This window comes from Mesoplodon bidens, assembly GCF_964165515.1.
Source record: "Mesoplodon bidens genome assembly, chromosome: 3".
NCBI lineage: Eukaryota > Metazoa > Chordata > Mammalia > Artiodactyla > Ziphiidae > Mesoplodon > Mesoplodon bidens.
Window position 1 is genome coordinate 82,774,538 of NC_138178.1, and position 20,116 is coordinate 82,794,653.

The 20,116-nt window shown below is 47.0% G+C and overlaps 2 protein-coding genes across 11 annotated transcripts in view; one reads left to right on the plus strand and one right to left on the minus strand.

The window, feature by feature from the left end:
* LOC308614814 (A-kinase anchor protein 13-like) overlaps positions 1 to 19,684 on the plus strand; it is a 360,148-nt gene extending 340,464 nt beyond the window's left edge. For 8 of the 10 annotated variants that reach the window (XM_081229549.1, XM_081229551.1, XM_081229553.1 and 5 more), the window contains 11 exons: positions 293 to 369; positions 896 to 1,077; positions 1,198 to 1,280; positions 3,945 to 4,139; positions 7,251 to 7,412; positions 7,842 to 7,912; positions 8,384 to 8,428; positions 11,261 to 11,311; positions 11,951 to 12,400; positions 13,820 to 14,147; positions 14,979 to 19,684. In XM_081229549.1, coding sequence (XP_081085675.1) covers positions 293 to 369; positions 896 to 1,077; positions 1,198 to 1,280; positions 3,945 to 4,139; positions 7,251 to 7,412; positions 7,842 to 7,912; positions 8,384 to 8,428; positions 11,261 to 11,311; positions 11,951 to 12,400; positions 13,820 to 14,147; positions 14,979 to 15,028 — 1,694 coding nt within the window. In that variant the 3' untranslated portion in view covers positions 15,029 to 19,684. Of the gene's footprint in view, positions 1 to 292; positions 370 to 895; positions 1,078 to 1,197; positions 1,281 to 3,944; positions 4,140 to 7,250; positions 7,413 to 7,841; positions 7,913 to 8,383; positions 8,429 to 9,404; positions 11,114 to 11,260; positions 11,312 to 11,950; positions 12,401 to 13,819; positions 14,148 to 14,978 lie in introns of those variants that run through there. The other 2 variants (XM_081229552.1, XM_081229557.1) reach the window with 2 other exon arrangements.
* Positions 3,213 to 20,116, minus strand: part of KLHL25 (kelch like family member 25) — a 103,507-nt gene continuing 86,603 nt past the window's right edge. Inside the window, exon 2 of the transcript XR_014015440.1 lies at positions 3,213 to 3,575. The gene's annotated coding sequence lies outside the window, so the exon portion shown is untranslated. The remainder of the gene's footprint in view (positions 3,576 to 20,116) is intronic.

Consider the following 20,116-nt stretch of genomic DNA (forward strand, 5'->3'; position numbering starts at 1 on the left):
CTTTACTCTTAAAGTACTTATTCTTAAAAATCTTGCCTTGTGGGATATATCTTTCCAGCACTGAGTGCTTAAGCCTTCCCAGGACAAGGCTTTGGTGATAAGTCCCATTTTAAAATGCCTCTAAAAATCTAATGACCATATCTGGACCCTGCAGAAATGTCAAGCCCTTGCCTTGGGGGAGTGTAATAATGTGCTGTGCGGGTGTGTTGCTGAGTTTTCCTCTAATGAAGTGCCCTGAAGGTGCTTCACCGTTCAGTGGTCATTGTTCTCTCTTCCCTTCCCCCCTCTACAGAAGTTCAAGCGGTCCTGCTTACTGACGTTTTAGTTTTCCTTCAAGAAAAAGACCAGAAATACGTCTTTGCGTCATTGGTAAGCTGAATTGTTTGTCTCTGCTGTTTGTAATTAATAGTATTCAAACTCGTGATGGTAGGTGGTGAGTGTTAACACTGTATTACTGCTCTCCCACCTTCTTAAAATTGGCTCAGGACAAATGCCTCCGAGTCATTTCTTATACACCCTTGCAGTTTTCTGCCCACCTCCCTGCCCACCAATTATTTTTCTGTTCCCTCATAATCCTTTTGAGAGCCTTTGGCATTTGATCTAAAAAGAAATCTGTCACTGGAGTATGTCTCACACATTACGTATTACAAATCTTGCCAATTTATAACATTGCCAACCAGATTCTGTGACGAACCGGAAAGGACTCATCGTGCAGAAAACAGGACTCGAGCCTTGATAACCTTAAATTTTCGTTTCCTTTTTGGAAATCTTTTTCTGTTGCATAAAATGTGAGTGAGCTTTTAAAAGGCATCTAGTCTTACCTTAGACAGAGGTTATCTTAAGAGCTAGAATGTTGTATCCATGTCTTAACATCTGCGCTCTCCCCATTTTCCAGGACCAGAAGTCAACGGTGATCTCCCTAAAGAAGCTGATTGTAAGAGAGGTAGCACACGAGGAGAAAGGTTTGTTCCTAATCAGTATGGGGATGAAAGATCCAGAGATGGTGGAAGTCCACGCCAGCTCCAAAGAGGAGCGGAACAGCTGGATTCAGATCATCCAGGACACGATCAGCACCCTGTGAGTCACACACCCTGGCCCACCCCCGCCTCCTGGTATCTCTGTGGTTTCATAATGGTCGGGCCGCCATCAGACTAATCGACATCTTCAGAATGTGCTGTTTTGTTGTGGTTGTATTAGGAACAGAGATGAAGATGAAGGAATTCCTAGTGAGAATGAGGAAGAAAAGAAGATGTTGGACACCAAAGCTCGGGAGTTAAAAGGTAAAGCTGGCGGAAGCGGTCTGAGGCCCTGTCTGGGGGCGTCTGCAGTCCCATGGAGTCCCCGCTGCTCCTCCATCCCAGAGCCGTCCCGGCAGGCATGTCAACCGAGGAGGGGAATAGCTCCTAACAAAAGAGAGACCAAATCTGAGCTGGCACAGGTCCTGGTGAACAATGGCTGTAGGAATGTGTCTGATACTAGATCGAGGGGATGTTGGGCCTCTCGTCTCGGTATCAGTGTCCTTGGACCCTGGTGACAGTCTTTGTACTTTGTCACAGAAGAATCTGCCAGAATTCATGATCACATCTAAGATTAAAACAAGGAGAGAAAGGTACTTGCGGGAAAGAATTTTCCAGTTGATCCATTTGTCAGTTACCCCCGCCACTGTGCCCTGCGTTCCAAATCCGTCATGAGGTGGTTTGGGGAGAAGTGTGCCTATGGGTTACGTTTGACCACTCTCTGTCAAGGCCCTACTGTTTCATGTAGTCTTGTTGGCATCCCTGCAAGCCCTGTATTTCAGTCCCCACTGTGTAGGTGAGAAAGCTGAGGCCCATGAAGGCCAAGCAAGCCAGGGTCACACACACACAGTTCATGGCAGAGCCAGGGCTGTGCTCCCTGTCTGCTCAACTGCAGGGCGCAGTGCTCGTGCCCCTTTGCCGGTGCTTGCTGAGTGTTCTGAAGTAAATACGTGTTGTGCTTTGGGTAGAAGTAAGGCCCAGAGTCAAGTAAATATAGGCGCCCAAGGAGTTTACTTATTACTTCATTCTGTTTCAATGGGGAGAAAAACAAAAAAAGAGATGGACAGATTTAGACTGGAGCCAGTATCACATTTTTAAATCTCTGCCTGTGATTAGGATGGCAGAGATAAGAACTGCCTTCTTTTCACATGTATGAAGCACCTGGCCAGGCATAACGCTAGGTGCTAGGGGTGCAACGAGCCCTAAAGCACTGTCCCTGCCATTGGGAAACCCACACTCTGGCAAGGGAGATGTACATAAATGACAGGCCATCTAGGCCACAGACACATGTAAAGTGTGTAGGACCCACGAATCCTGCCTGTGGTGAGTCTCACAGAGAAGATGACACATGAGCTACATTTGAAAAAAATTACCTCACCAGATGAAGAATAGTTAGGTGAAAAGTGAAAAAGGACTTGACATGTCTGCCAAGGAATGAAGGTTTGGTATGTCTGGAGAGTCAGGGCTGAGTGATGGGAGATTAAGCCAGGAAGCCACCACATCTTGAAAGGCAACAAAGGGAATGATACAATTTCTTTAGCAAAATTTAAACTTAAATTTTTTAATTGGTATTGACACCAGTTGGGAGAACTGCTTGGGGGGCTGGGGGAGCCCACTGGGAGTGGAAAAGCCAGTTGGGGGACTCTTGGGGTAAGTTTGGTGAGAAATGGGCTGGAGGGGGGATGGACATGAGTAAGAAATAAGGAACCACTGTGGTGGGTGGTGGGACAGAGGGAGGAGACAAAACCGCTCCCAGGTTTCCAGCTGGGTAACTGGGGGATGACAATGTTGTTGCCTGAGGAAGAGGCCACAGGCTACCGGGAGGAGGCAAGAGGGGTGGCAAGAAGGGAGAACAGAGGTTTCTGACCTGCGGAGAACAAGGCGTCTAGGTGGAGAGAGCCGCCTGACAGTGGGACTCAGCGGTCTGGTGCTCAAAAAGTGGGTAGGATTTGGGGTGCCTTTTGTGAGTTATCAGCACATAAGAGGTAATTGAAGCCAGGGCAGTGACTGAGGTCCCCGAGAGGAAAGCATGTAAAGTATAGAAAGGAGTTTAGGATGGAGCCCAGGGCTCGGGGGTGGGGGGAGCCCAGATACTCATTCATGGCAGGTGGCAGGTCTGGTCTGTAAAGTGCTGGAGTAAGAGTGGTAGGAAGAGAGAACCAGCAGTGTCCTCAAAAGCGGATGGGGAGGGAAACAGTTTTATTTTATTTTATTTTATTTTATTATTCATTCATTCATTCGTTCATTCTGGGCTGCCTTGGGTCTTCGTTGCTGTACGCAGACTTTCTCTAGTTGTGGCTAGTGGGGGCTTCTCATTGCGGTGGCTTCTCGTTGCAGAGTACGGGCTCTAGGTGCGCACAGGCTTCAGTAGTTGTGGCTCGCAGGCTGTAGAGCACAGGCTCAGCAGTTGTGGCACACGGGCTTAGTTGCTCCACGGCATGTGGGATCTTCCCGGACCAGGGCTCGAACCCGTGTCCCCTGCATTGGCAGGCGGATTCTTAACCACTGCACCACCAGGGAAGTCCGGGAAACAGTTTTAAATGGGGGAAGTCATCCATGCTGGAAAAGATGAAATGAAAGACTTCACTGGATTCAGCAGTGAAGGGTAACCTTGGAAAGAGCAGATGCAGAGTGATGGGCAGAAGCCAGAGAAGAGTGTGTGGGTTGAGAAATAAACAGGAGGCAGGAGAATGGAACAGAAAGTTCGTTATGTCAGAAATTCTGGTATTTGCCTAGAAAGACCCAGAATAGTTTTCCAGGTAGACATTACAGATCAGAAGCTTGATACTGCCTTCATGATGAAAAAGAAAGTGGGGCAAGCTATGTTCCTTGTGGTTCCGTGCATTACCACAAGGTGGTGCTCATGTCTTAGTCATCTCATCATAGTGAACAGTCAAGTCACCAGATCTCTTCTCTGTGCACCTGCAGAACAACTTCAGCAAAAGGACCAGCAGATCCTACTCTTACTGGAAGAGAAGGAGATGATTTTCCGGGACATGACTGAGTGCAGCACTCCCTTGCCAGAGGATTGCTCCCCAACTCAAAGCTCTAGGATCCTCTTCCGATCCAACACAGAAGAGGCTCTCAAAGGAGGGCCTTTAATGAAAAGTGCCATAAATGAGGGTAATTTACATTCAGCATCGCCCCCCTCTTTGTCTCCTCCCACAGTGGTTTACACACCAATATTATCTACCAGTTTGTACTCTTTTATTGTAAAATAAATCACAAATACAGAACACAACCCAATACATATTTCACTTTAGTAAATTATTTTCAGGTGGACATCCTTGTAACTACTACCCAGGTCAAGAAATAAAATGTGGCCAGACCCCTGAAAGCCCTTCCACATGTCCTGTCCCCATCAGAGCTCTCTCCCTCCCTCCTGAAAGTATATTGTGACTTTTATAGTAATCGTTTAGGTTTCTTTATGGTTTTATGGCCAAGTGCCTGTTCATAGACCCTGTGGTTCAGTTGTATTCATGGTTTTTGATATGCCTTTTAGGATTATTTATTTACAGTCCTCCACCCACCCCACCATCCCTTTTCCACACAATTTATCCTTGAGCTTTGACCTGTGGGTTTCTCTTTTTGGGTTTTATTCACACAGGGGTTCTGTTCTTCTGCCCTCCGTTTCCTTTAGATTCTCTGCTGGACTTGGAGGCTCAGCTGCTCAGACATAATCCCTTTGGCAAGCTGTGTTACCATAGTGTTGTGCTCTTTCATCTGGGGACACAAAATGTCTAGTTGTATTCTTTATTTTGTAACATATAGGGAAAACAAGATAAAAGGATAAATGCTTGATTTTTTTCTCCCGTTATTTACCAGTTTTCAAAGTAGTGAATTGATTTATGGTCATTCTCTGAAAGTGACCAGTACTTTTAATATATTATTATAGACTCATGAATTAAATATGTCTGATGCGCTTCAAGTCGTTGCAGTTCTTATCCTTATTAAAAGTTAAAGAGGTCCTCTCTTTGCCAAGGACCACCTCTTTGTGGGGCCTCTGAGTCCTTTTGGCGTGACCCCAGCAGTCTTTGAGAGCTGCTTTGCTGTTTGGTATGTTAAGATGTCCCAGGCTCATCTTGTTTTCTGCCCATACCTGGAATTAGCCATCTTTCTGAGAAGCTCTGGTTTCTTTCAGTGGGAAATGGTGTTTCAAGACCACTGTCTAGGCGCTAGGGGTGGTTATTGCTGCTGGGGTTTTCATCATTACTAGGTTGGGCCTTTTCAGTGGGCCGCTTTGGGGGAAATATACTTGTGTGTGTGCGTGAGGGGATGGGGTAATGAATTCACACTGATACATATTTAATTCAAATTGTGGACTACAGGGCTTAATCTCTTCTATATTACATCTGTATCTCTTTTCTTCCACATTGTGAATCCTCATTCTCAAGGATACATCGTAGAAATAAAATAGCCTATATTTCCCCTAACATCCACATCAGAATAACAGTACTAATACTACTGTCACTAAATAGGACTCTCTTACGCTATCCCCATTCCCTCCCCCCTTTTTTATTTACCAGTTGTACTCTGTCTATACTGTCAGCTTACAACCACTGTATACGGCACTCTCCCCTTTTTAGACCCAACCTGTAGTCTTCATTCTGCAAGAACCACCACCAGTTTTTATCAGTGTCTCTCCAGTCATTTTGGATGTCTAAAGCTTATTCTTTAGTAGATGTCTCAGGAAAGGTTCATGAGGATAATATACCGAGTCCTTGCATACTGGTAATAATTTGTGCCCTTTATACTTGAAAATCTGTTCTGCTGGATATAAAATCCTTGGTTCATGTTCTCTTCCTCTGAGTATCTTAATTCTCGAATATGTTATTTATTTTTTTCTGACGTAAAACATTGCTGGCAGAGTCTGGCCATAATTTGATTTTCCCCATGTAAGTCGCGTGCTCTTTGCCTAGACGCCCAAAGGATTTTTTTCCCCTAAATCTGAGTAGTTTTACTAGAATATGCCTTGGTGTTGGTTATTCTGGAATGATGTTCTAGGGTTCACAGTGTTCTATTTTGACATATAGTTTCAGATTTTTCAGATTTCAGAGATGTATTCTTATAGTTTTTCGTATTTTTCCTACACCCTTGCTTTGATTTTCTTCTTCAAGAACTCCCACTATCCATATGTTGGATCATCTTTGCCTGTCTTCAATACTTCTTGCTTTCCCATAGTACTTTTTATAGCTTCATCTTTTTAATGTTTAAATATCCTTTCACCATCTATTAAGTCCTTTTCTTTTGGGTTTATTTGCTCTCATATTCTAGTTCAGTTTTCATTTCTTAAAGGGATACCTTTTTTCCTTTCATTTCCACTTGAGTTTTGCCACCTCCTTTCTGTGTTTTCTGATTCTGACTTAGGTTCTTTCATGTCTTGTGTCATTTTATTTTATTAGCTCACTTATTTTATGGACATGTCCTTCTGATGTGCTTTTATTATATGTAGGGAAGTTATGCCCCTTGTTCTTTCTCTCTCTCTGCCTTTTCTTAACTTTGTGTGGGATTTGACTTTGATGTTTTTCTGTTGCTCATTTTTGCGTGAAATACATTTCCTACATTTTTAGGCTCAGATAGCTTTTTTGCTTCATCGGACTCTTCTATTGTTTTCATGTAGTGTTTTTAGAAAATAACAATGGCTTGTCTTAGGAGATTTCCTGCCTCTGTTTCCTCCCTTATTCCATCTGGACCTTCCTTTTTCCTTTACCTCTGTTGCTTCTCTCCTGCTCAATTTTTATTCCACTTTCAGCACTTTCTCCTTTCTGTGGGACACTGCTGCTCTAGAAGAGAACCCTAGCTGGTTGGATTTGAGAATTCAGATGCTTAGACTGCTCTAGCCCCTTGACCTCCCTATGGGAGGGGCAAAAAGCCTGCCAGTTTGAACTGCAGTTCTCAAATTGTCTCACCTTACTTCCTAGGGAATTCCTTTTAGCTGCTTTGGATCTGACTCCAGGGGCCATGCTCCTTCCAGTAAATTACTTTGCCTTCCTGTACCCTTTTAAATCTCCTAGGTCTCATGTGAATAAGGCTGAAGAGTTAATCTCTGCATTTCCATTAGAATCCAACTAACGCATGTATCCTGAGCTGAGAGCTTTCTCTGAGGAAAGGAAGTCACATAGTCACTTTGGAATTTTCTGTTCATCTTCCCTGTACATATAGTGTATTATCATGAGATTTTCTTTTTCCCATTAAAAGAGGAGATGTCAGTTTTGCATGTTTCCTTTCTTCCAGTGGAGATCCTTCAGGGTTTGGTGAGTGGAAGCCTGGGAGGCACACTTGGGCAGGCTGTCAGCAGCCCTGTTGAACAAGAAGGCATGGTAGGCCCCGTTTCCTTGCCCCGGAGAGCAGAGACCTTTGGAGGATTTGACAGCCATCAGATGAATGCTTCAAAAGGTCAGTGGTTTTGAACTCATGTGTTTTTGTGGGCAGTCCTTAACTATCACAACTAAAAATGATCTGTACTCTGGTAGCTCCATCTCCTCTGTCCCAATCAGTCAGTAAATGTTTTAGTGAGATCCTAGTAAGTATCTAGCTGCTAAAACACTCAGGAACCGCTATGAATGTCATGTTCATTTTCAGTAATAAAAGAGGTTTTCCTGAGATCTCAGCTAAGCTATAGCCAAAGGGGGGTAATAACACTTGTTTTTCCTTTCTGCTTCTAGTTCTTCTGCATCAGTAAAATTATTAATAATCAATCACTTAGCTGCCATTGGCATTAATAGGATTCAGAAATATTCTGTCCCTAAGCTATGTATATAGTATTTCCTTGGCTAATCAGTTTCACAACTGCAAAAAAAAAAAAAACCTTGTTTGTTTGTTTAGGAGGTGAGAAGGAAGAGGGAGATGATGGCCAAGATCTTAGGAGAACAGAGTCGGATAGTGGTCTGAAAAAGGTATTTCTTTCTAAAATACACTCCCTAAGTCCTCCCTGGCACTTGCTCTAGATTCATAGTCTTTGAAATTAGCCTACTTTGATTTTGTTTTGGATGCCCAATTTGCCGTTTTGATTTCCTGTTTTATCTTAAGAGGAAAGCACGTTTTTAAGCAAACAGTACAAATCACAGCCCCACGTTCTTGGCCGTTGGGCCTGTCTCCAGACACCACGTCTACGTGCACAGCTCTGCCGTGGCCGTGGCTGGACCAGTTTCATTAAGAGGCTTGTTTAAATGCACACACCCACCTGAACTCTTTGCAAGGCTTCAGTAACAGCTCAGCCTCAAATCTTCACTGCCCTGCAGTGAGAAGCTACTGTAGTAAAGAACGAAAACGGGGAAGTCACATCATAACTCAGACACACGCTGAATATCATTCTTGCCTCAGAGTCTTCATTGTTTTTAAATGCACTTTTTTTGTTTGTTTTATAGGGTGGAAATGCTAACCTGGTATTTATGCTTAAAAGAAACAGTGAGGTAAGAACATTATGAGCTATTTAAAAGAATATGATTTTGTTATAATTGCTAGGTTAGGAATACTCATTTCTGTTTTGCCATGTGAACAAGCTGGGCTCCTGGCTGATCTGTGCAGTTGCGTTTCCTTTCCCTGGCCCCAGGGCCTCGTCTTGCCCTTTTGCCAGAGTACTGCCTCTGCTTCTCTGTCCTTGAGAAGCCCCTTGCTTTCTCTAAACGTGGGCCATGAAGCTCCCATGGTGATTTCTTTCCATCTACGCACACTGAGTAGAATTTGTAGCCACCTTTGCTGTAACACAAGCCTGGCACCAAAAGCCACAGTCTGGAACATGGCAAATTAACTTGTGGGTAAAGTTTTGCATAATAATTTCTTATCCTACAACTCAGCTTGAGTTTTCTTCTTCGAGCGCTGCTTTTCGCTCTGTGTCACTCTAGAAGTAGCCTTGTCATCTCCTAGCGAGAGATCAGGTCCCCATGCAAGTCCTTCACCTGCCTTCCGCTGAGCTCCGCTGACCCTGCAGGATAACCCACGCCTTTCACTGTTTCCCCGTCTCCTTGGGTCCCTCTTAGGAAATCCTCCTCAAGGTTACTACTGTCTGCAAACCTAGTTGACTCCAAGAGTGTGACTGTGTCAGCAGGCTGGAATTGGACACAGGACAGTGGGGTGCTAGGGTGTACCTCTCAGGGTGTTCTCTGTGTTTCTTCCTGCTTTTAATAGAATACCTTAAATCCCTGAGGAGCTTTCTTTTGAAATTTCAGGTTAAGGAAATCTTTCCTTTTTTCCCTAAAACACAGAAGGGTGTTTGTTGTCTTCTGTTTGTTGGCATGTTAGTCTACACACTGACATCGTAACCCCCTTCAGCGTGTCCATCCTTGAATGAAGTAAACCTGCTCCCACACAGGCTGCTGTGCTCTGGTGCTGCTTAAAAAGTAGCCCTTAGTTGATTTTTTCACCTGGCAACTTTCCCCTCATATTTAGTGAGAAGAGTCAGATAAGAGACAGTACAAGACCAGTGGTTTTCAGGCATTCCAGCATGGATGATACACTACAGATGCTCAGCCAGAGTCAGCTGGTCTGCTGTGACTTCTCCCTCTCGCTGTTAATTAAGAATAAACTGAAATGAGGGCCAAATCGTATTCTCAGAAGAGCCAAGCCTGATAATTAAGTTTTTGTGTTTTAAATATTATAAAAGGAATACATGTTTGTGGTAGAAGATTTGGAAAACATCCAATAATGTAAAAAAGAAAAAAAATAAGTAAACATAGTACCACTGAGAAATAGCTACTATTAAACGTTTGGTGTTCATATTTCCAGCCTTTTCTTATACAGGACATGTATTTTATGTGTGAGTGTGAATTGCATAAACATAGTTTTATACAATTTGTTTCACTACTCCCTGGAGCTTCATATCCTGCTTTTTTTCTCTTAACACACCAGAAGCGTTTCCCCAGGGCGTATTTGTACAAAACATGCTAATTGGGCTTCCCTGGTGGCGCAGTGGTTGAGAATCTGCCTGCCAATGCACGGGACACACGGCTTCGTGCCCCGGTCCGGGAAGATCCCACATGCCGCGGAGCGGCTAGGCCCGTGAGCCATGGCCGCTGAGCCTGCGTGTCCGGAGCCTGTGCTCCGCAACGGGAGAGGCCACAACAGTGAGAGGCCTGCATACCGCAAAAAAAGAAACAAACAACAACAACAAAAAAACCATGCTAATTAACAGCTGCATATTATTATGTTATGTGCCATAATTTATTTAATCTTTCCAGTGGTTCTTTCTCTACTTTTTTGCTTTTTAAATGATGCAGCCAAGAGCATCCTCATACTTTTTTTTGCACGGCGCTGATTATTTCCTCAGCATGTCATCCGCTCTCTAGAAAGGTTATACAGCATTCATCCCTGTCAGTACAAGAGTGTCCATTCTCATCATACTTTCACCAACACTGGGAATTATTTTTTAATTGACATTTTGTTGATAAGTTCAAGCGGTTATTTTTGCATTCTTCTGATTTCAAATAAGGTTGAATCATTTTTAATGTGTTATGTAATTGGCCATATGTATTTCTTTTGTAAATTGCTGGTTTATGTTCTGTGCCTGTTTTTCTACTAGAATATTCATTATTTTATTGATCTACGAGAGCCTTTTTTAAATTAAAGGGGTTTTTTTTGCCTTGCTCTGTTCACTGTTTCCTTTGCCTTTTTATTATACATTTTTACATAGTAAAAGTTGAAATTGTGTGTGTGTGTGTGTGTGTGTGTGTGTGTGTGGTTTCTTCCATTGTTTCTGTCTCTGAAAAGCCTTCCCTGTTTCAAGATCAGAAAACATTCTCACATTTTCTTACAGCTCTTTTACAGTTCTTTTCTACACTTAACATTTCAATCCATTTGAATGTTTTTTTCTGTGGATCCCAACTTAATTTTTTCCAAAGATTTAGCCAGTTTTTTTCAGAACAATTCACTGAATATTCTTTCCTTCTCCATTGACTAGAAATGCTCTTTGTATCATATACTAATGCTGCGGTTTGCTTCTGGGCTTTCTGTTTTGTTACATTGGTGTGTGTGCCATTTTTGTGCCTGTCATTTTAAATAATTGGAGCTTTGTAATACCTTTCACTGTGTGCTGACTTCCCTCCTACATACACAGTTACTTCGGCTGATTTTGTTTTTCTTGGCTACTTGTACCGGCTTATTCTCTGTGGTGCTTTCAGTCTGAAAGTACTTTGTTCAAATGCAAGCCCCTTGCTGTGTGGTAGGTTGGGTTCTTGTCGGATGACACGCAGCGTGCTGGGGTCTGAGCCTCAGAGTCTGAGGTGATGGTCCTTTGATTCCTTTTGCAGCAGGTCGTCCAGAGTGTCGTCCATCTCCATGAGCTCCTCAGCACTTTGCAGGTATGTGCCCTTCTCCTTTATCCCTTCACTTCCTTGTTTCGAGAGAATCAGTGACCAGGGTATTGTTGGCCTGGATCTTTGAGGTCTATAGGTTGCTTATGGGTAAATGGGGCCCTCAGACTAGAGAAGACTGGCTCTCATGATGAGAAAGGTTCCAGAATGCAGTGGTTAGAGTATCATCGACCCGCTAAGACTGGACTTGACGAGCACATGGTGGACTGCAGGTACCCTTGACAGCCATGCCCCAGAGCACATGAGGTGCTGACATGCACAGAGGAGATGGTTTCAGTCTGGAAGGCCTTTGGTAGGATTGTAAGTTTCCATATTCCATGTCTCTGTGTGGTATTTGGGTAGGGTGACCCTCCCCACACAGCTTTCTGGGAATATACTCAATTTCTAACCAGTCCAGTTCCTACCTCCTCCCACCTCCAAAACACACACTCCCACCCCAGACAAAGCCGCTGACTGCAAAATCCGAGTCCCCCACACCACTGACATTGAGACTTGGTTCCCGCCAAGGGTTACGCTGGAACATTTTCCCAGAGCAGCTTAGAAACCAGGGGAGGGCCGTAGTCTGGGGTGGCATCCTCGTCCTCCGGGCGGAGGCGCATCATCCCCCCTCATGCGTCTCCCCCGCAGGGGGTGGTGCTGCAGCAGGACAGCTACATCGAGGACCAGAAGCTGCTGCTGACCGAGCGGGCGCTCACGCGGACGGCATCGCGGCCCAGCTCCCTCATCGAGCAGGAGAAGCAGCGCAGCCTGGAGAAGCAGCGCCAGGACCTGGCCAACCTGCAGCGGCAGCAGGCGCAGCACCTGGAGGAGAAGCGGCGGCGCGAGCGCGAGTGGGAGGTCCGCGAGAGGGCGCTGCAGGAGCGCGAGGCGCGGCTGGCACAGCGCGAGGACCAGCTCCGGCGTGGCCGCCAGGACCTGGAGCGCGAGCACGACGAGCTGCAGCAGAGGAAGGTCGCCTACCAGAGCGACTTGGAGCGCCTGCGCGCCGCCCAGAGGCAGCTTGAGCGCGAGCAGGAGCAGCTGAAGCGGGAGGCCGACTGGTTCAGCCAGAGGCCCGCCGACTGTGACGTCGGACAGGTACGGGGCGCTGGGGGGCCGGGTCACGACCCGCATAACCAAGAACCCTCTGAGCAGCGGAGGAAAGTAGGCAGGTAATATAAAGGCTGCTTCTACAGATCTGTTTATGCACCACCAGGGGGCAGGTGAGGAAGTGAGTCGTCTTCTCCTTTTTGCATCTCTCAGCATGATGGGTTGGGGTTTGGCCAGGGGAGTTAATGGATGCCTGGCACTTCCCTCAGCCCTCAGTGGCTTAGGCTGGAGTAACCTCAGCATCTCTGAAGATGGCAGTCAGCCGTCCAGGATTTTGGGAGCAACCCTTCTGCCCTGTGCCACAGAAGAAATCAGAATGGTCCCCAGCTAAAGGAACTTGTAGCTGGATGGGGACAACACACCGAAAACACAGGTCCCCCCGGAGTACAGTGCCTGAGTTCCTGAAAGAACCCACGTGGTGGGGTCAGTGGGCGTCAGCTACAGGGAGGATCCCATCCCGGCAAATGATGGAAGGCAGCCCCTCTTACGGAGAGAGGATATTCCTGCTCGGGGATGCTCAGACATCTGGGCTCTGCTTAATTCCTAATTTGTCTTGCTACTGTGGATGAAACCTTTCTTTTCCTGCAGCTGCTACTTATATGGGAAGGCATCACATATGTGGGAAGCATGCTGACCCCCGAGTTTATTTCAGTGGTGTTCTACGGTTATTCTGGAACGGGGCACCTGTGGCAGGTGGGAAGCTTGGGTGCACACAGATCCTCCTGTCTGCTGATACTCAGGTTGCCATTTGTTTGATCGATTGACCTTGGATCATGAAAGAAAAGGAAACTGACATCTTCCAGAGGGAGCAGTTTAGCTTCCTGCAGAGTTTTTCACGTCTGTGGGGGGAGTAGCCAGTGGCTCTGTGTGCTTTTCGTGACATAAGGATGGCTTCCACAGGGAAGGCTGCAAGGCCCAGTGGGAGCACAGATTAGACTGATTATCTCTCTTTATCTTTGGTTTAACCTTTGGCTAGGATCTTGGTATAAGCACGTGTCCACCTGCCCTCTAACCTGAACAGAACTTTATAATCTCTTAGCCCTGAAATAATTATCTACACCCCCGTGTAAATCAGTCGTTGGATAAGCAGCTCTTCCTGCTTCTTCAGGGAATGGGAGTTCTAAGCTGCCTCTTCCAAGCTACTGTTAATTCTTTATGTTGCTGATAATAAAAATAGTAATGGTATCAGATGATATTTTTAGCACTTTCATAGATACTACCTGAGGGAGGGAGGAAATGGAACTGAGAAGATGAGCATCTTTTTACCATTTCTCTGGAGTCCAAGGCAGTGGGTGCACATGGGGCTGACCTACTGACACAGCCGGTGACCTCAGGTAGTGTTCACTAAGTAGGCACTGGGGATGCTGCCGGCCTCCAAGTCAGACCCCTTCTCTTGACCATGTGCAGGTTTCACATCAACACACCAAGCTGCTGAGGATCCCATCCTTCCTTCCGAATCCTGAGGAGACCCTCTTGCCACCAGCACCTTCTGTAGCCAAATCAGGGTCATTGGACTCAGAACTCTCAGTGTCCCCAAAAAGGAACAGCATCTCTCGGACACACAAAGAAAAGGGGCCTTTTCACATACTGGGTTCCACCAGCCAGACAAACAGAGTACCAGAGGGTCAGAGCCAGACCACAGTGTCCACGTCCACCCGCCTGTTTGGGTTAGCTAAGCCAAAGGAAAAGAAGGAGAAAAAGAAGAAGAACAAAGGAAGCCGCTCGCAGCCCGGTGGTGAGTTACACACACCAGGTCTCCCTCTGGCCGTGTAGTCCCTGGATTCTGAAGAGTGGGTGGCTTTAGCAGCATGGGAGTGGTTGAAAAGAGGTGGCTGCCATTCAGGTGTGTAAAAGCTGAACCATACACATCTCACCAAACCCACTTGCTCTGCCCGCAAAGGACTGTTGGAACTTACACTAAGAACACAGATTCAAGGAACATTTAAGAACCCACCCTGTGTGGCACGTGCACGAAGTAGAGAGTGCGGGCTCATTTCTCACACTTACTGTCCAGCTGAGGGGCTGAAACTAACCTCAGTGAAGCAGCTGCAGTCCTCCCTGCCTTTCTAGGCCTGGTCCAGTAATACTAACAACAGGTGCTTGGTGAGCATTTTCTGAGGGCTGCTTTAATCCTGCAGGTGACTGTGAGAGAGGTGCTGCTGACCCCCAGACACACTGGGAAGCTGAAGCTCGGGATTCATGACCTGCCTGCCGCCACAGGGCGTGCTATCAAATCACACTGCACCAGGTCTGAGTCCTTCTCATTAGGATTGCTCTCTCCCTTCTGTGTGGGAGGTTGAAGAGAAATCCCTATTTCCAGGCCTGTTTATAAACAGCAAGCCTAGTGTTTCTGTAAAGTTTAAGGAGCTGTAGACACGGAGGACATCACTGACGACCTCGTGCACTACGTCACCTGGAGGCCCGGCTGGCGGATGTCATTGCCCACCAGCCCGGCATCTGTTTGCATCCCAGAAGACTTGTGTTTGGGGAGGAAAGAACAGAATTTACCAGTGAAAAGAGCAGTTTTTCTGAATTTCTTTTTCTGCCTTGGTTTCCTTTTTTCCAGATGGCCCGGCATCTGAAGTACCCGCAGAGGGGGAGGAGATCTTCTGCTGACCCCGTTCCTCTCCGAGGCAGCCGCTCCTGTCCCGCCACGGTTACAGCCCCAACCCCTACTGTCCTGTTCGCGCACTCTCCTACACTGATGCCTGTGTCCTGCGGCGCCCAGCCCTCCCGCACTGCCCAGGCCCTGGACCAGAGGAACAACTGGTCTTGGGGGTCAGGGTGGGGAAGGAGGCTCAGGATTGGCAACCCAGCGCCTCTCGGGTTGGGGCCAGCCCTGCTGGATGGTGGATGTTACACCAAGAGTAGTGGCCCCAGAAGTCCAGGCGATGGTTTTGGACATGTCAGGAATTCCTAGAGGCTGAAAGAATGTTTCCAAATGCTGTCTGAGACTCTTATGCCTTTTATTTTGGGGAACAGAACCAAAAATCAAACAACAGATAGTTTGGACATCATCTGAACACGTACAGTAGCCCATCTGCACATACACGTGGAGTGCACCAGACTGTGCACGGCCTATACCAGATGCCTGCTGGGCTCAGCTCAAGCCCCGCACGAGGGGCACTGCCCGCCACTGCTCAGGGAGCGCGCACTCAGAGCCTCACCCACTAGCCCTCCCAGGCCGTCTCCCAGTAAACTCACCCCATGCACGCCTCACCCCTTTTCGCGTGTATTTCTCATTTCACTTCAGAAGGGACGGCAAACATTTGTGAGAACCAGTGAGAGAAGGCTTGATGTCTTTAAAAAGCAGATGATCTTGAAACACCTTGATTTTGGTGTTTCAGTCACTTTAAAAAGAAAAAATGTATCTAATTTTATCAAGTCTAAAAGAAATCATATATTGGCTTTCCAAGATGTGTGCCCACATGTTCTGGGCACAGACGAAGTAGAGAGGCCTCCTCACCATCACCCCTGTGGCGTGACACTTTTTGGTTGTCACTGGCCATTCAGCAGTGGCCACGGCCTCCTGGCAGTATTCCTGAGACCTCGAGGTGCCTCCCCACGGAAGCTGCTCCTGCCTGGCAGTCGCCGTGGGAGAGGGTGGCCCCATCCGCGCTCCGCCCGTGCAGGGACCGCCTGCTTCTCCTGCTGCCAGGGGGTGCCCACCCTGTACTAGGCAGCTGGCCGAAAAGCAGGTTCAGATGGGTGTGTTAGGCCCATATGAAGTGGTTCCCACCAGTACAGACCGAGAGAAGAGCTGGCCAGAAGGTATGTCTTGGAAAGTTCTATCAGGAGGCCTGGCAAAATTTGATTTCTTTGAAAAGTTTTAAAAACGAAAGGCCTGTTGGTTATTGTACTCTACCCCTTGAAGAATCCACAGATGCTGCCTGTTTGTTCTTTTCCTTCTCTCTTTTTCTTGTCCCACTGTGTTTTGATCTGTATTCCTTGAGGCTTGTCACCAGCGGGGAGGTGCAGGATGTTTCTCCCTGAGGCCCCTGCACCTGCCACACTTGTTAACCCCCCAGGAGGGGAAACCCTGGAAAATTCTGTGCTTTAAATGTGGTCTTTGATTCCTGCCTTTTGCCCCTCAGGAGCATGGGTCTTTGAACATACTTTTTAAAAACAAAAAAATCTGTAACTTGGTGCTTGTTGATGAATTGCAAGCTGGCCTTGCAGATGGAGATATTTATCTTTCAGTTTATTTGAAAGAGGTCTGGTTTAAAATTTTTAGCTTAGATTTGTTTTATTTATTTGTGTGTTGTGTGCATGTGTGTATGTGTGTGTGTTTTAAGGGTGAACACAACAGCCCAACGGTTTCAACTGTCCAGTCAAGCAGCCGGTGCTGCTTCCTTACTCCCCCGTGTCTGTCAAAGTGCCTCGAAGGCCCAAAGGAAAATTAAGGTTGGGGGAGGGGTCCATTTCCTTCCCTCCTCCCACCCTCACCTCATACTTTGATCAAGGGATGTCTTCTTCCTTGCTTGAGAGTTAAGAAACTTGCCACCCATGGGCTACATTTGCCTAGTTTTGTCATGGAGATTTCTTACCCTTCAGAAACACACCTTGAGCAGAACCAGCTGATTTTCTATTGAACCTTAATGTACTACCCCCCCTCACCCCCCCACAGAGACCCTAAACAGCAAACGGTTAGGTTGATTCCTGCCGCCAGTCCGTACAGCTCAGCTTGAGTACAGCCAGCCTGTCATGCCTTTCTCAGATCCACAGGGAGCTCAGCCGTCTCTCCCTGTCACTGGCTCAGGTTCACCTCTGTGGGTCCCCGTCCCACAGAGAGAAGCTCTGCTGAAGAGGGGTGGGGCTGGTGAATGAGGACCTGCATCCTCCTTCCTCTGTCCGTGTAGGCCGGGCCTCCCTGTCTCTGGGCTTGAAACCAGGGCTCAGTGCTGATGGGATTTGCCTTAACACAGGCTCTTCACAAAAAGCACCCTGGACGCTGAGTTTCTGTATATAGCTGCACAGGTGGCTTTCAACTTTAAAGGGTCTTTTACTCCCAACTAGTTGTGAAGTTTCGGTTGCCTTGATTATTCGGTGGTAGTTTTTTAAAGTGGTGATTTCCCCTTCACCTGCACCCCACTAACTTAAAATACTTTGGTCAGCTTGTGGTTGGACAAGTTTAGAATCAGAATCAGAAGACATCTCCCCCAGAACAGTGTGCGGTGCAGAGAGAGAACCATTTACCCGGACCCGTGCTTTTCCATGCCTTCGTCCTCTCTCCCCCTTTGATAAGGAACACGGGGATTTTGTTGTTGCGCTTGGGGAACCAACCACCTGGGATTGTTGCTGCTCCTGCTTTTGCTGATGGCCTTGAGGTCTCCTCTGACCTTGAGGCCTGTCCTGGTTACTGAGGTGTCCTTCATGTGAGAAGGGGCTGTCTCCCGGGACAGCTCAGACTCAGTTCTCCACAGTGTCCCCACGCTAGGGGCCATGCTTCTCTAGCTTCAGAAATCAGATGCCTGGCCTTCCTTGTGTTTAGGTTTTGGGGGACAGATGGAAACACCATCCAGAGTTCCAGAATCTCGTGAGTTGCCTGGAAGGAGGCTGCATCTTCTCTCAAAACTTCCATCATCTCAGTGGTCGTCATCCCAGTCGGGTGGCATATGCACTTTAAACGCTCTTTACAGTCAGCTTCACTTTCGGGACCATCAACTATGCTAACAGTATGAAGAGGGTTAAAAACAGGCAGATTGCCATAATTCAGCCTTTGCCAACATTCCATCCTCAGCCCCCATGAGAGCTGTCTGTGGGGAAGAAATCCTTATCAACACTTTTTTTTTTGGAAAGGTACGAATCTTACCTTTTTTCCTCTCATGTCTCAGGGTAATACCACTAAAAGTTGTTCCTTTGCTAATATTCTCCCTTATTTGTTATCTTCCCAAGACCCTAGTATTAGCAGTAGTGAGCACACATTTTTAAGATCCTTGGGCTTTGTTGTACCTTTATTTGGAGAGTGGGTGTTAGTGTGTAGGGTTTATAACTAGGCCCCGCCTTAAATAAAAGGTAGCACCATAACCTTAGGGGCCAGAACTCCATCCCGAAGGTACCGTTCACAGAAGTACTTTATATTTCATCCATTGGTCACAAAGTTCTTTTTCCATAGCCGGTTCTTTCTCCCCAAGGATTTGGTATCGGCCTTGGAGCGGCAGTTGTTGATACAGCGTTGATGGGGGGGCCAGTTGTGCCCAGAGGACAGCTAAGCCCAGGGACTGGGGTGGGAGTGCGTTGAGAGAGATGGTCCTGGTGAGTGGGCTTCAGCAGCCATGAAGAGGGTGGCTTGGAGGGGACCCCAGACACTGCCAAGGGGTGTGGACACACTTGGAATGTGGAAGCCCAGAAAGAACCCTTCCAGTTCCACGGTGGCAGTGGTTGAGGGATGTGTGCCTTGCCTTCCTGCAGCGGGACAGTGTGGCACACACACGTGTGGTCCTGGGGTCACAGCCCCACCTGGTGCTGTTTCTCCGATTGACCCTCGGAGACAAGGAAAGGGGCAAAGAGATTGTTTTGGTTCGGTTCTTCATTTTCTTTTTCTTTCCATGTAGCGTAACATTCCTAGTTAACCGGAGCTTTGGGATCTACTGCCTGCTGGCCAGGTTTTAAAGTGAAAAGTCTTTTAGTGCTGCCGTAAGAGGGAAAAAAACAAAGGCTTCTTTCCATGTATCAGTCGGATTTAATTTGTCAAAAGCTCGACAGGCCTTGAGTGAGTTCTCCATCTTGCTAAGGTTTAAAGACAGGCAGACCCAGCTGGCTAAAGTCTCCTGCCGCAGACGGTGACAGCCTGCTCCAGGCACCCAGGCTGAGCCCAGTCTCTGCTCACCCCAGTGTTCACCCTGCTTGAATGCCTCTGCCTTTTGTGACCACCTGCCAGGATGGGCAGCTCCAGAGCACTGACAGGGGCTTGCCCGGTCGGCTGGCCCACGGTTGCGGTTTAGCCTGAGGTTTCTGGCGTGTTGCCCCGCCGGGTGTGCTGGGGACACCAGGACATGCAGGAGGGTGATTACCATGCACCTTATATCTCTGCTCTCGTCTGTTGTCCTCAAATGCTAAATGAACGTTACAGATGCTGTATATTAATTTGTAATTATGTATAAAGTGAAGCAGTTTTAAACTGTAAAGATTTTTTCAGTGTGTTTTCTGGAATTTTGCCACAACATACTGGCTTTGTATTTTATTTATCTTCCTTTCTGGTTAGCGGCTTCCGACCCTTGTAAAGTTCCCCTCCACCCTTTCAAAAAAAATAATAAATGCCCTTTAAGTCTCGATGGTGACTGTGCTGTATTCCTGTCCCTGTGGGCTTCCTGAAGTGAAGGCTTCCAGGATACTCTGGGTTCCTGGTGAAGGGGCACCCCCTACCCAGCTCTAAGGGACCCTTCTCCCCAGTGAAACCTTATTTCTGTACCTTCAGGAACAGGACTCAGGAGGACAGCCCCGGAGCACAAAGCAGCTCCCGGGGAACTCAAGTCCCCTGGAGCTGGACCCTAACCCGGGGGCACCAAGAGTCAGAACCATTTCCAGTCAAATCAGCGCAGTAAGAAACGTCCTTGCTATAGATTCTACTACGTAAAAAAGATGAATGTCAGTATGCCTTTCTTTGCCAACTTTTTTCACCTCATCCCACCCGCAAACAAGGGAGCTGCCAAAAAACTAATTCAGAAAGAAGAATCCCATTTGCATGTAGCTCCACAGCGATTT